We start from the raw sequence: 15,699 nt of genomic DNA, 5'->3' as shown, positions 1-15,699 counted from the left end.
AGTGTACATAAAAGAAAAGATACGTTCATCAAGGTACAACATTTACAACACAATTGATGATCAATATATCAATATAAATCATAAGGATTGCCAGCAACAAGTTATAGTCATACAGTCATAAGTGGAAAGAGATTGGTGATGGGAACTATGAAACGATTAATAGTAGTGCAGATTCAGTAAATAGTCTGACAGTGTTGAGGGAATTATTTGTTTAGCAGAGTGATGGCCTTGGGAAAAACTGTTCTTGTGTCTAGTTGTTCTGGTGTGCAGTACTCTATAGCGTCGTTTTGAGGTAGGAGTTGAAACAGTTTATGTCCAGGATGCGAGGATCTGCAAATATTTTCACGGCCCCCTTCTTGATTCGTGCAGTATACAGGTCCTCAATGGAAGGCAGGTTGGTAGCAATTATTTTTCTGCAGTTCTAATTATCCTCTGAAGTCTGTGTTTTCTTGTTGGGTTGCAGAACCAACCAGACAGTTATAGAGGTGCAAATGACAGACTCAATAATTCCTCTGTAGAATTGGATCAGCAGCTCCTTGGGCAGTTTGAGCTTACTGAGTTGGCGCAGAAAGAACATTCTTTGTTGTCCTTTTTAATGATGTTTTGATGTTAGCTGTCCATTTGAGATCTTGCGATATGATAGAACCCAGAAATTTGAAGGTTTCTACTGTTGATACTGTGTTGTCAAGTATTGTGAGAGGTGGAAGTATGGAAGGGTTTCTCCTAAAGTCTACCACCATTTCTACGGTTTTGAGTGTGTTCAGTTCCAGATTGTTTTGGTTACACCACAAGGCTAGTCGTTCGACCTCTTGTCTATATGCGGATTCGTCATTGTCTCGAATGAGACCAATCACTGTTGTGTCATCTGCGAACTTCAGTAGCTTAACAGATGGATCATTGGAGATGCAGTCATTGGTATACGGAGAGAAGAGAAGTGGGGAGAGCACACAGCCTTGGGGGGCCCCTGTGCTAATTGTACAGGTATTTGATGTGATCTTGCTTAGCTTCACCTGCTGCTTCCTGTTTGTTAGGAAGCTTGTGATCCACTTACAAGTCTGTTCCGGTACCTGTAGCTGGTTTAGCTTAGTTAGAAGAATGTCTGGAATGATGGTATTGAATGCTGAACTAAAGTCTACAAAAAGGACCCTTGCATAGGTCTTTGGAGACTCAAGATGTTGTAGGATGTAGTGCAGAGCCATATTAACAGCATCATCTGTTGATCTATTTGCTCGGTATGCAAATTGCAAGGGGTCTAAGAGCGGATTCGTGATGGTTTTCAGGTAGGAAAGCACTAGCCTTTCAAAGGTTTTCATGACTACAGATGTTAGAGCAACTGGTCTGTAGTCATTCAGTTCCTTGATGGTGGGCTTCTTCGGCACTGGGATGATGGTAGGCGTTTGAAGCAAGAAGGAACATAACATAACATATTATTTCAAACTTTAGGATCCCCTTGTTTACAAGTCATTCCCATATTAAAATATTGTTTCATTGTGAGAACAAATGAAGACAAATCAAAAGCAATTAACTGAGCATCTCTCTGCAGGATGCAAAGTCTGGATGAACTGTGGATGGAAGAAGACAGTGAAGTGGCAGAACATCCCTACTACAATAGTTTTCCAAACAAAGTGGATGAAAGAGTCAAGATCAAAATCCCCCCTATTTCAGATCCTGCTCAGGTAAGCAAAGCAATCCCTATGAAAGTCACTCAGAGGATTAAAGTTGAAGGTGGATTGAAAATAGCTGCCTGAAAGATACAGAGAAATAAAGGGTAGGGAGGTACTTCGCTAATGTTTCTCCAGCCAATCCATGTAGCTGCATGACTCAAAAATTTGATATCATAACAGAGGATGAAATACTTGTCCCTCTTCATACCAAGTATGATATATATGATATCTATCTGTACCAAGTATATGCAGTAGTGGCCAAAATTGTGGAAACCTTTTGGGAAAAGTATATTTTTGAGGCTAATAACACAACTTCTTTTTGGAGTTTCAAGATAATCATATTCCACTGCTGAAAAGGCCTGGGAATACCCCAGATCTTAACCCAATTGAAAACCCAGCAATAAAATCCAGTTAATAGAAGCAATAGAATTCAATCTTGGTTTATTTATTTATTATTTATTTATTTATAAATAAATAAATAAATAAAGTTTCACGTTATAACAGCTGCAGAACTAAAAGACTTGGTTTACTCCATGGGAAGACGTTGTAAGGCCATAATTCATGCTAAAGGTTACCCAACTGACATGGTGATAACTTTTGTATATCTCGTTTTTCACTTTTCTTCTTTATACTATAACTGCTATTCTAATAGCAAATCTTTCATAAAAGTTATTGCATTACATTCTTGATTAAATTATCTTTTCATTGATACATAATTTTATGGTACTACTCCAAAAAAAAAAAGTGGTGTTATTAGCTAGTTTTAGAAAATACACTTTTCCCAAAAGGTTTCCACAATTTTGCCCACTACTGTAATTGTATAAGTCCTTCCTTGCCATATTTTTATTTGACCCATGAAAGCTGCCCATTGTCCTCGTTTCTGGAAACTTTTTTTTAAGACCCTTCCCAGGTCTGCAATATCTTTTCAAAATGGCAGTATAATTGTACGCAGAAGAACGGCCCTATCATAAATCTCTATTTCTGTATTGCCACTGCTTTTGCTCACGGGAACAAGATCTTCACTAGAGTTTCAGTTTACATCTAAGGCATCTATGAGCTTTACTCCCTCTAAAAGCCATTACTATTTGGGCAGATACTAATGTATGAAGCATCTTCATTTAAAATGCAATACATAGCATAAGGACAATGTTACATTATATTGTTTCCATAAGTGACCCATAGGCCAAAAAGAGATGTTGGTGTAGTTGCTTCAGGAATAATAACATGACCTGATGATCTCCTTCATGCTTGGTAATTTCTGAAACTAACTTTAGTTTGTTTTTTCTCCAGTGTGCATTAACTGAGTTTCTAAATGTTCTGGTATCTTGCATCTAATAATAAAATGAAGAAATATTTAATATTTATTTCATATGTATTTGATATTTAATAACTGTTTACAAGATTGTGAAGGAAAGCACTGCTCTGGTAACTTTTGTTCTTTACACTCTCCTAATTTAACTAAAATAGTCGTCTCCCTGTTCCTCCCTTCCTCCTTCCTTCCTTCCTTCCTTCCTTCCTTTCTTTCTGCCTTCCTTTCTTCCTTTCTCTCTCTCTTTCTCTTTTTCTCTCTCTCTCTCTCTCTCTCTCTCTCTCTTTCTTTCTTTCTCTTTCTTTCTGCCTTCCTTCCTTCCTTTCTTTCTTCCTGCCTTTCTTTCTTTCTTCCTTCCTTCCTTCCTTTTTCTCTTCCTTCCTTCCTTCCTTCCTTCCTTCCTTCCTTCCTTCCTTTCTTTCTTTCTTTCTTTCTTTCTTTCTTTCTTTCTTTCTTTCTTTCTTTCTTTGATTAGGAGAGAGTGATTCAACTGGAGGAGTTCCTTTTATAGATGTAATATACCAACTTTGTCATTTAGAATTACAGGGGTTAATAAAACAGGAATGAATGCAGTTTTCCAGAAGGTCATCATTACTCTCATCCTCCTATGCAAACTCATTCATGCTCAGGCATACTGTCATACATGATGAATGAACGAAGACTGGGTTTGGGTAGAATTGCATCTGGACCAATCATAAAAAAAGACCTACTGAAAATGCATAACAGTTTTTAAAGGTAACGTTTGCATGAAGAATATTTTTACTACCGCCTTAGTCTGCATCAGCATTGGAAAAAGAGCAAACATACTACCAGAGCCAGCACATTAGAGATCTGTGTGGTGAAGACCGGCAAAAGGCACCCAGCAGGCAAGGTAAGCTATATGCTTGTATTTTATATGTATAGTCAAGGTGCAGAACTGCATGCTTCCAATTACTTCTGCCCATCCAATAAGATGGGATGGGCAGGGGTCATGTTCTACAATAGGTTCTCACTCAGTTATCTAGTAGGGCCCAAGAAACATGCCTTCTCCATCACTGGACCTGCCCCATGGAATAGCATTCCCCTGCCTCCACATAATTCAGATGATACTGTCCCTACTTATCTTTTTGAAAGTATGCAAGATAATCTAGATCTGGCTTTTCCTGAGTTTGGCTTTTGTGTCCATCTTTCATTGTTTTTGATTGGATAGAGTTTGAATTATATATAGAAAGGATGGGGTAAAAGAATAATTCCAAAAAGTCTGGTGCACCGCTTAAACTTAAGCAGGCTCAAGGTTGACTCAGCCTTCCATCCTTCCAAGGTCAATAAAGTGAGAACCCAGGTTGTTGGGGACGATATGCTGACTCTGTAAACCGCTTAGAGGGAGCTGTAAAGCACTGGGAAGCAGTATATAAGTGTCAGTGTTAAACACCATTGGCATTGGCATTGGTGTTACTGAACAAGATCTGCATTTTTTTATCTACCTATTGAGACCTTCCCAAGATCCTAGGATAGGCAGATGTTGCTGTTTGCTGTTAAAGGTATCGTTGTAGGATATTTATTTATTTTATTTATTTATTTATTTGATTTTTATACCGCCCTTCTCCCGAAGGACTCAGGGCGGTGTACAGGCAAAATAAAACAAGCAATACAAAATACAATTAAAATGCAATTTAAAAAACTTATTAAATTAGCCTGAGGATTTAAAAAATTACCTTACTCTAAAAACCCCATTTAAAATTAATAAAAATTTACCATTTAAAATTCAATTCAAGCCAGCCCCGCGCGAATAAAAAGGTGTGTCTTCAGTTCGCGGCGGAAAGTCCGAAGGTCAGGTATTTGGCGTAAGCCTGGGGGAAGCTCGTTCAAAGTAAAGGTGCTTTGACTAATTGATTAATCAAGATTTTGTCATTGGTGATGGTGTTCAAATGGTGCGCCAGATGTTTTGGGATTGTAACGAAGGTGCCTCTTAATATTGGTATTATCTTTGCTGTCTTTTGCCACAGTTGTTCTTCTATTTGCAAGTCTTATATTTTGTGATTATTATCTTTTATTCATTAAACATGAAACTCAGTCAACTGAACATTTAAAAATGTATCGCAAATATCATTGACTGGCACTGATGGTTGATACCGGTTGCTGCCAGCATCCTAGGTATCAACCAAGTATCTTCTTAAAATATATGATGCTCCGAGTAGAGCAGTTTTTTGCAGTTCCGCTGGTGTTAAAGCAGGAACCTGCAATTTCTTGATGTATTTTGTAAAATTTTTGGACATGGTACCAAGTGCCCCAATGACAATGGGTATCACTGTTACATGTTTCATCCATAATCGTGTAGTTTTGATGGTCAGGTTGTGATATTTCATGATTTTTTCCAGTTCTTTTTCTTCAACTCTGGCATCTCCTGTTACAGCGATATCAATAAATTGTATGCTTCGGTTTTCGACAACTGATATCTAAAAAACTGAACATTGTTATTATTATTATTAATAATAATCACAATGTGAAATCACAGATGCCAGTTCTTTAGCTGGTATTGGCCACTTTGAGTTCCTTCCAGCACCTCGGAGATGGCAATGTATTAGTATAGTATATGTGTGAGAATCGAAGCAAAATGGGCTTTTATAATTGACAGATTACAGGATATTGTGTTAGAAGAGTTTCTATTTTTATCCTGATTAAGTTTTGTTTAGCTCTTTAGCTATCAAACATATCTAGCAGAATTCTCTGTTGTAAAAATCCCCTGTAAATTTACTTGAAGTCTTTTTATTTAGCAAAGAAACTTTCCAAAATTAATTAAAAACTTCCTGCTATCTGATTCTGTCACTTTTATTGTATTCTTCTAAAAGTAGCAGAATTGCTATTAACTGACTTTAAGTGATTTATAATAATTACATGTAGCTGTACTTGTAGAGGACAAGAATTATTAACATTTCCCCCCATTTTTTATCTTATCTGTATGGCTTTTGTGTTCAGATAATGTTATTTTACTATATGAAAATGATAAAAACAAAGTTATGATTAATATTGAAACAAATAAACATTTTAAAAACTGCATAAGTCTGATTGTTCACAGGATAGAAAAAAATAATATTGGAATAATGCTGTGGTCAACAGTGATGCAGAATGCATTCCACACAATGGACAAAGGGTGAAAACCGAGTTTCTAGAATTGAAGCAAAGTGACCTGCTGAATTCAGGATATATTGGTTTTCATTGGATGTATTGGTTTCACAGGATCTTTGGACATCTACAGTATGCCAGAAGGAAAATCCAATGTTGAGCTATCAAAAGAGATGCCTATGTATGTGAATACACGGCATATAAATATGGAAACTCTACATGCTCTTCAGACAGAGGCTGAAAATTTGTTTACTGAAAAAATAGAAAGCACCAAAGACAGCAGGCCAGGAAAAGATCTTTTTGACATGAGTAAGTTCATCTTACCATCTTTTAAAAATCTAATTTGAAGTAGATGATCTTTTTTTTTTTTTTTTGGTGCTTTTAAGAATTTATTAAGTGGTCAACAATTTTATAACCACCATTATATTGGTTGAAAAGTGCAATCCTGGAAAGAGATTCAAAATGGACACTTATTGGCTAAAAGGATTACGACATGATACAACTTCCCCAACAATTGCTAAAAAAATATATCTAATTTTGAAGCAAATTTTCAAATTCCTCCTTTTTTTGAGGGGGGGGGATAGTCAACTATTATTGACCATCTGTTCTTTTGGAACAGCAAATGAGAGCTGAGCAGGAAGGCTGCCATTTCTTCTGCAGGGAGGAAATGATGGATTAATTGAACTTCCAATCATTTGCTACTTTAAACCTGCTGTGAGCAGTGATAATCTTCACTTTAGGACTCACAGAAATAAACAGTGAGCAATTTCCATTGATGTTCTAATTTAATTTAATATTCCAATTTTAATTGAACTTGGTCACACAGAAAGCAGGAGAACTACTGTGAACAATCATGTGAGGTAATAATACCGCTCTATAATGCCTTAAGAAGACCACACCTAGAATACTGCATCCAGTTTTGGTCACCACACTATAAAAAAGATGCAGAGATTCTAGAAAGAGTGCAGAGAAGAGAAACAGAGATGATTTAGGGGGATGAAGGCTAAAATATATAATGGACGGTTGCAGGAACTGGGCATGACTAGTCTAGTGAAGAGAAGGAACAAGGGTGACATGATAGCAGTGTCCCCATATTTGAGGGGCTGTCATAGAGAGGAAGGGGTCAACCTATTTTCTAAATCACCTGAAGGCCAGACAAGGAACAATGGATGGAAACTGATCAAGGAGAGATTCAACCTAGAAATAAGGAGAAATTTTCTGACAATGAGAACAATCAACCAATGAAAAAGCTTGTTCCATTGTGGGTGCTTTATCACTAAGGCTTTCAAGAAGAGACTTGACAGCCATTTGTCAGAAATTATATAGATTGTCCTGCTTGAGCAAAGGGTTGGACTAAATGACCTACAAGGTTCCTTCCAATTCTGTTATTTTGTATATTCTGTACAATGCTGCCACTCCCAAGCCTGAAGCCAATCCAAAAGAATTCCATGTTTAGTATTGCTGAGAGATCAAGGAGCATGTTCCTCCATCCTGACTCTGTCACAAGTCATCAGTAAGCATGAACCACGCTATCTGCATGCTGAACCCCAGCCTGAAGCATGACTCTAACAACCTAGATAAACCCTTTCATTGAGAGTCTTCTGGAGTTAACCTTCCACTCTAAAAAAGAAAGGTTGCAGTCTGGACAGAAATTGTCCAGAATGGTTGGGTCCAGCAAGCCCTTTTTACCTTCCTTCCTTCCTTCCTTCCTTCCTTCCTTCCTTCCTTCCTTCCTTCCTTCCTTCCTTCCTTCCTTCCTTCCTTCCTTCCTTGGAATAGAGTATGTGAAGAGTTGGGCTATCATTTGCTTGTCTACTTGGTACCTCTTCTGGATGATTAAATTGCCTTAGGGAGTGACTTGTGTTGGAAAATGGATAGAAATATATGTGACTAGTTCTCTTGAACATCTTCAAGACTTTGATTATCAAAAATCATGAGATCTTCCTGGACTGTAGGTTGAGATTGGACCTTAGTTCTTATCCCTCCTGTTAGGCAGTGTCCAGAAAGCGATGCTTGAAAACATCTAGGAATTTCTTGCTTTTTAAAATTTATTTCCTCTGCTAAGGTGTTATTCTTTTAACAGCAATAACCTGCAGTTATTCTTTTATTACATATCACTCCATCACCCTGCAGCTTCTCTTTGACCGAACTTTTAATCTGAAGAGAGTTTTGATCACCTTGTAACGAAAGCACAGAAACATGCTAACGTTATTCATAAAAATTATATTGAAATGTATTTAGTTTTGGAAAAAAGTTAAATATAATTTCTTTTCTACCCAATTGAATTAACTATAAAAGTTCAGAGATTTCTGACATGCGGTAGAACAACCAGTTCAACTTAAGCTGGTTTAAGACCTTTTGGTGTCAGTGGAAGGGAACAATAGTTGCAATTTATCCAGATCGCTTTCCTGAGCACAGTATACAGGAAAATTAAGGAATCTGGATGGCATAAAATGATTGCTGGGCTGCTTGTGTTGCTAATTTCTCTCTGTTATTTCCTCTGTTTATCAGGCCCTTTTGAAGATGCGCTCAAGAATCAAATGCCTGGGCCTGTTTTGAATAAAGCTACCTCATTTGAATGTACCAGTCCTCTCCTTTCCAGAGCAAGTGGGGCAGCTGTAGCTGAAGAACTGAGCACTGAGCCCTGGTATCAAGGAGAAATGACCAGGAAAGAAGCAGAACAGCTTTTAAAGAAAACTGGAGACTTTCTGGTTAGGAAAAGTACCTCCAATCCAGGATCCTATGTACTCACTGGATTACAGAATGGACAAGCCAAACATCTTCTGTTGGTGGATCCTGAAGGAGTTGTAAGTATTTGATCCTAAGGAGAGAGAAGACCAGTTTTATTTTAGGTTGTAGAGACCCAAGCCTTCTGTGCTATCAGGTTTCATCATTAAAGCAGACTGAATCACACTTAACTTGTGGTGGCGCAATACGATATTCAGAACAATAGAGAATTTCATCTTAGGGACCAGGGCAATTTTGAAGAGATGCTTCAGCTTAACGAGACCCACTGCAGAGAAGTCCTGCTTCCTGAGGGATATCATCTCAGAAGCCTTGTAAGGGTTCGGTGTATGCAAATCAGCCCCGATCAAAGCCTTGTAAGGGTTCGGTGTATGCAAATCAGCCCCGATTTTTGGATCAAAAACCCGAGATTCAATAATTGCATGATTTTATTCATTTTGAAATTCAGTACGATCCAGTTCAGCTGGATATGAGCTAATGAAAGTTTCAGCCATAAGCATCATAATATCTGCAACTGCTTCATGAGGGGGGATGAATGGGATTAAAATGAAATGGGAGACAGATCTTTAAGGGAGTGTGACACTGCAGAGGTTCAGCTTAATAACCTGAAGGATTTCACCTCGATAATGTTTTGAGACATTACCTCTGCAACAACAGTAGCACTTAGACTTATATACTGCTTCACAGTGCTTCACAGCCCGGTTTACAGAGTCAGCATATTGCCCCCAACAGTCTGGGTCCTCATTTTACCCTCCTCTGAAGGATGGAAGGCTGAGTCAACCTTGAGCCTGGTGAGATTCAATCTGCCAAACTGCTGGCAGCTGGTGATCAGCAGAAATAGCCTACAGTACTGCACTCTAACCACTGCACCACTGCAGCTCTTGTTAACCCCAAATTGCCTATCCAAAAGCCAACACAGTTGTGTGGAACCAAAGAATATTATAAAACCTTTAAAAAACCAGTTCTTTACTTGGCTGGCAGGGCTAATTGGTATGGTTTATTGGCAAGAGAAGTCTCTTCTGGGAAGGCTATGAAATAATCAAGATGTTAAAAATTGCAAGAGTCTATTCTTCGTCTGATTATCTCTTTTCTCTTTGTATCATTTCCAAATCATTAAAAAAAAAATCATTCTATCATAATATGCTTAGGTGAGATGCAGCTTGAAATACTTTGCCCAGTTCTGAACTACATGCTTTAAGATGGATTGAGGCTTGGAGAAGGGAACAATCGGGGTACTAAAAATTAGTAAATGAGTATGGCTATTTAGTAGTAAATAGCCATGCTTAGCTTTGAGAACAGCCAAGGAAGGATATGTTGACCCTCTTCAAATACTTGAGAAATTGTTGCAAAGAATAAGGTCATTCTCTCTTGCTCCAGGTTTTGGATGTACAGTTTGGACTTCTGCCCTGAGTTTAGGCTTGAACCTGATGACCCAGATGCCATTTTCTGGCTGCTAAAAGTATTCCTGGGCAAAGCAACCTACCGTATTTTTCCGAGTATAAGGCGCACCTTAGTTTTTGGGGAGAAAAATAAGAAAAAAGCTGATTGGCAGGTGGATTGGCCTCCCGAATCAGCTGTTCCCAGAGGTGAATTTTAGCAACAGGTTCCTTGGTTGTGAGCTCTGTGCCTTGCTTTTTTTTCTGCCTCTGAAACTTCTGAAGCTTTCAGAGGCAGAAAAAAAAGTTTTTTTCTGAAACTAAGTTTTCAGAAAAAAACTTCTTTTTCTGCCTCTGAAAGCCTCTGAAACAGCTTCAAAAAAAAAAAAAAGCCTCTGAAGCTCTGTTTGGGGGCTTCTTTTATGAAGCTCTGTTTCTGAAGCTTTTCTCAGCCTCTGAAATCTCTGTTTGAGAAGCTGGGCCAGGCTGTATTCAGAGTATAAGATGCACCCAGATTTTCACCCTCTTTTTTTGGGGAAAAAGGTACATCTTATACCCTGAAAAATATGGTACATGGTTCTTGGTTGAAGGTTTGCCTTCTTCTCATCCTTATCTCCACTGCAAGGCTCAGGCTTAGCTGAAGACACTGTTCATTGTCTGAAGAGGAGCGCTTGGATGATGGAATTTTCTATTCCAGTAATATCTTTCTTCTTATAGACAAAACCATGAACTCTCTCTCCACCTCAATCAACAACAGTAGCAGAACAACAGGAGAATGGTTTCTCTTTGTCTGTTGATTCTCATTCTAAGAGAACTTTCTAGAAGAAGAGTGGCAGGAATGGCAAACCATAGACACTAAGAATAGATTGCATTGTTTTTTCATGAAAACATGCCTCTCTGAAGGCAAAGTTTGTGAAGAGATTCCCCAGTCAGTATCAGAGAACTCAGCATAAAGTCTAGCCACCTGCTTCACTAACTCCTTCATATATATGGAAGAAGAATTGGAGCCCAGTTTATGGCCTTGTTAAGGTCAGAAAGGTGGTTGAACCTCTTCAAAGCAATCTAAGGGCAAATAAACTGATGTTATTTTTTGGATCAGTTTGGCAATTCATGTGTCAGAAGACATGGTTTTGACGCATGTATCAGATTCATTTCAAGTGATCAGCTTAACTAGCTAGATTGTATATGGAATCATTTTCTTCTGAAAGGGGAAAAAAAACCTGCTGGTTCTTCCTGTGGAATCAGTTTTATTTACAAATAAGTCTCTATTCCAAGAATGCACCAGCAGATCTACTTCTGGCTCCCAGCCAATTTCTTTCAAAACTGAGTAACCTATTGAACCACATTCCCTGGAAGCCATCTCTGATATAGCCTGGATCCACTTTAATTTAGGAGGGAATTGCTTTCCCTGCAGGAAAGATAAGGGAAAAAGGGGGTGGGTTTTTTTATATATCATTTGAAGTAGAAAGGATGATTCCCTAATGCTGATAGAATGTCAGTAGGATGCATCATTCTTTTCATGGGCCCTAAATCTCTCTACTAATTTATAGGCTGGTCTCTGGTTCTTGATGAAGAACCAAGAAATAATAGGTGTAACTTTCATGTTTGAACAGCAGAGGACAGTCAAAGATTATTCTCACCACATCAATGAGGCTATATTAGGCTGAGGTTACAAAACAGGGAGATGCTTCATAAAGAGAGGAAATATGCCACATTTGAGAAGTACAGATTCTAGTTTTTCTGCTCAAAAAACTTGCCACTCTGTTAAAGACTCCAGTTCCTAAGCTTGGATCTGAGCTCTTAAAGAATATCCCAGTGCTTCAATTTAATTTTAGTCTCCCTATTCACAATGTGAACTGTATATTTGCTATTTACATCAGTGAATTGGTCTAGTTGGACATTAAACATCTGCAAAGGAATATACCGTACAAATGATGAAAAGTAGTCTTTTTCACAACTGTAGTATAATATTTTTATATTGGGCTTTAGATTACCAGAATCAAGCATGGTAGTTAAAGAAATAGGCATAGACCAGGGGTGAAATCCAGCAGGTTCTGACCGGTTCTGGAGAACCGGTAGCAGAAATTTTGAGTAGTTTGGAGAATCGGTAGCAGAAATTTTAAGTAGTTCAGAGAACCGGCAAATACCACCTCTGGCTGGTCCCAGAGTGGGGCGGGAATGGGGATTTTGCAGTATCCTTCCCCTGCCATGCCTACCAAGCCATGCCCACAGAACCGGTAGTAAAAAAAAATTGAATTTCACCACTGGCATAGACAAAGAAAATAGTTTCGTTTTGAAGTTGATCCCTTACTAATTTCATTGGTCTTCTCCCAGCCTGACTTTCCAAACCTTATAATTTTCCAGACTCCCATACCTATCAAATTCATATGAATGTATTGTTACGCTTGGCTTGGGCCGTAAGTTAAGCATCATCAAATCTGGCAAATGATATGATCCCATGTCCTTTCTTATTTTCAGATTCGTACAAAGGATCGTACCTTTGATAGCATTAGCCACCTGATCAAGCATCATCTTGAGTACAATTTACCCATCGTCTCCTCTGGAACTGAACTCTGCCTCCAACAGCCTGCTGAAAAAAACCAGTGACTGGCCCTGTGGCTGGTGAGATGTGCAACAAGCCACAATCAGAAATAAAGTGTAGCTGTAGATCCATAGAAAAAGGACATCATCCGTTGAGGTTTCTGTAGGCTGAAGAAATACCAGTTCTTCAGGGTACTAGAATAATATGTTTTTAGGACTTCGGAATAGGGAAGCATTTAAAAAACAACAACACTACTTAGGAGGATTTTCAGAAAAGTGTCTTTAACAGGAACACGGCTTGTATACATACACACACGTCCCATTCTATATAGACATGGTAGATAGTTATATTTTTGAAGTCAATCTGCTGAAGACAACAACCATTTTTCTACTCTTCAGTGCAGTTTTAACAGAAGAAAAGATCCGAGTTGTGTATGATTGTGAAGTTAGAATATAAGTGTCACAAGTCTTGTTTCCTTTAGAAATTAAAGTTATAAAAAGGGTAAGAGTAGAAATGTAATATAATAAGCACAATAGAAGACAGCAAACAAGGGGAAAAATGCAACGAGCAAGCATCAGACAAAGGAAAATGACTCCTATTCCAACAAGAAATGTTATCCTGAATCAACTTTTTAGCACATTCTTGTTTCTCAAGTAAATGATCATTTCCCCACACTTCAGATGTCTCATTTCGGTTCGTATATAACACTACTCCAGATTGTTTGCGATTTGTTTTGACTTTGACTTGATGTGATCTGTGTATGAAGTACATGGCATTGAATTTTCTATTAATATGCTGTATGAAATTACTTTGATTTAATAAAAGAGTGTTCAATATCAAGGTTTTATTAGACGTGTAATTCTTCTTTTGCAGTCAAGTCTAAAATTATGTGCCCATCTTTTCTACAAGAATATTTAGGGGTGGGGGATGGGGAGAATATATAGTAGGGGGAAGGAGACACTGTAGTAGAGGCAAGTAGTGTAGTGGTAATGTTATAACATTATAAAGTAGAATAGGGTTTCCTGTTTTTTCACCTGTTACTGATTTAGGGGTGGGGATGGGGCTATCTATTAAATAGCTGTATGAAGCCTGCTGGAAATATAATAGAGTTTTTAAGATTAAAATTAATAAAGGAAATAATAAAGAACATTATTATCCTATCATAAGAATTTGGATTACTCAAATGCACATTTACTTCATAATTACCTTTATTCAGATATTATAAATGTAATAGAAATCCCCAAAAAATCCTACCACACCCCAGATTATGAAATTAATTGCTCTGAGGCTTTAAACAAAAATGTCGGATTGGTTCAATTGATGAAGGATAAGCCTATTGACAGCTACAAAAATAGAAAGTCACTCTTGAGCCAATATTGTATATTGGCTCAATTAGATCGTGGTTTTGGCAACAAAACATAAATTATTTGCCACTATCATCTTCTGAATTTCATTTGAAACTTCCCAACCTAGTCTAACAGCTTAGTCTGTAGATTTCTGCCTAGAGGCTAGAGCAGCGTTTCTTCAACCTTGACAACTTGAATAATAATAATAACAACAATAATATAAATAATAATAATAATAACAACAATAGCCAAAAATAACCTCAGCTACAACATACTTAGAGCTAGACCAGACATATCATTCCTACAACGTATTAGATCCCGTGAACTTCGTTCAGAACTCAAATGACGACTAGAAGAAGGAGAAACCAACCTATATATTGACTACCGTGCAGACTGCATAAAAAGAAAATCCTTCAATCAAAACCCCATCACCAAACCCATCACCCAACCCATAACCCAATCTCACTCCAATCAAAACATTCAATCCTCCACCAAACAAGACAACCATCCATCTACAAATCAAAACACACATTCACCCGTTGATCAACCTGCAAATCCTCAATCAACTACCAATCAAAACTAGGTATGCATGCCCCTTACCTCTCCTACACTTAATTCTGCAGGTCTCAAATGTAAATTATTAAATGCAAGAAGCATTGTAAACAAATTACCTGAATTTATCCTCTTATTAAACAATGGTACATTTGACATCATATTTGTGAAACATGGCTAAACTCATCCTTCACTAACTCCATTATTTCAAACAAAGAATACCAAGTCCTTCGATCAGATCGTGATCACTGCAGAGGTGGTGGAGTAGCTATTTTTTACAAAAAATCACTGAACTTAAAAAATATTCAAGTTGCACATAAACTCTTTCTACCTGAAACTATTGTATGTGACCTGTCCACCAATACCACACTAAGATTCATACTATGCTACAGAGCTCCTGACTACGACATCGCTCATGCAAATATGTTAACCTCACTATTAACATGGGCTACCTCTTGCCCACATCCTCTCATCTTTCTGGGAGACCTAAATCTACCTTCTATAAACTGGATAACAAATGAATGTACAACTGAACCAATCCATACTACTCTATACAATGCAGTTACAAACCTAGGCCTTCAACGATTAGTAACTAACAATACTAGACTCAAGAACTGCCTCGACCTCATCTTTTGTAATAACGCAAACTCTATTTATGGACTACAAGTAAAAGAACCCTTTTCCAACAGCGACCACTGCATGATAGACTTTTATTTAAACATATGTCCTCGCACAAATCGTCTCAACAATAGTACTCCAAACTACAATTTTAAAAAAGCCAACTATGACCTTATAAACAATGATCTCTCATTTCTTGACTGGCATAATCTATTCTCAACCTGTATCACTACAGAAGACCACTATAAAGTATTTCTACTTGAAATTAATAAAATCATCAAACTATATGTACCACAAATCATCACCAAAATCAATAGGAAAAGCAAATTTCCCATATCAATAAAAAAGCTGCAATCCCAAAAAAAATCCCTCTGGAAAAAAAACAAAAAAGGTTATGTAACAAACTTCAAAAACCGCTACAAAAATATTTGCAACCAAATAAAAA

The 15,699-nt window shown here is 37.6% G+C and overlaps 1 protein-coding gene across 1 annotated transcript in view; it reads left to right on the top strand.

Moving 5' to 3' along the window:
- The window catches only part of SHC3 (SHC adaptor protein 3), a 50,224-nt gene extending 36,637 nt beyond the window's left edge, over positions 1 to 13,587 (top strand). The window contains exons 9-12 of the mRNA XM_058173446.1: positions 3,748 to 3,844; positions 6,190 to 6,384; positions 8,587 to 8,882; positions 12,675 to 13,587. Coding sequence (XP_058029429.1) covers positions 3,748 to 3,844; positions 6,190 to 6,384; positions 8,587 to 8,882; positions 12,675 to 12,803 — 717 coding nt within the window. The 3' untranslated portion in view covers positions 12,804 to 13,587. The remainder of the gene's footprint in view (positions 1 to 3,747; positions 3,845 to 6,189; positions 6,385 to 8,586; positions 8,883 to 12,674) is intronic.
- Positions 13,588 to 15,699: the final 2,112 nt, after the last annotated feature.

This window comes from Ahaetulla prasina, chromosome 2 (assembly GCF_028640845.1).
Source record: "Ahaetulla prasina isolate Xishuangbanna chromosome 2, ASM2864084v1, whole genome shotgun sequence".
Classification (NCBI taxonomy): Eukaryota; Metazoa; Chordata; class Lepidosauria; order Squamata; family Colubridae; genus Ahaetulla; species Ahaetulla prasina.
This window is presented reverse-complemented; position numbering and strand designations above follow the sequence as displayed.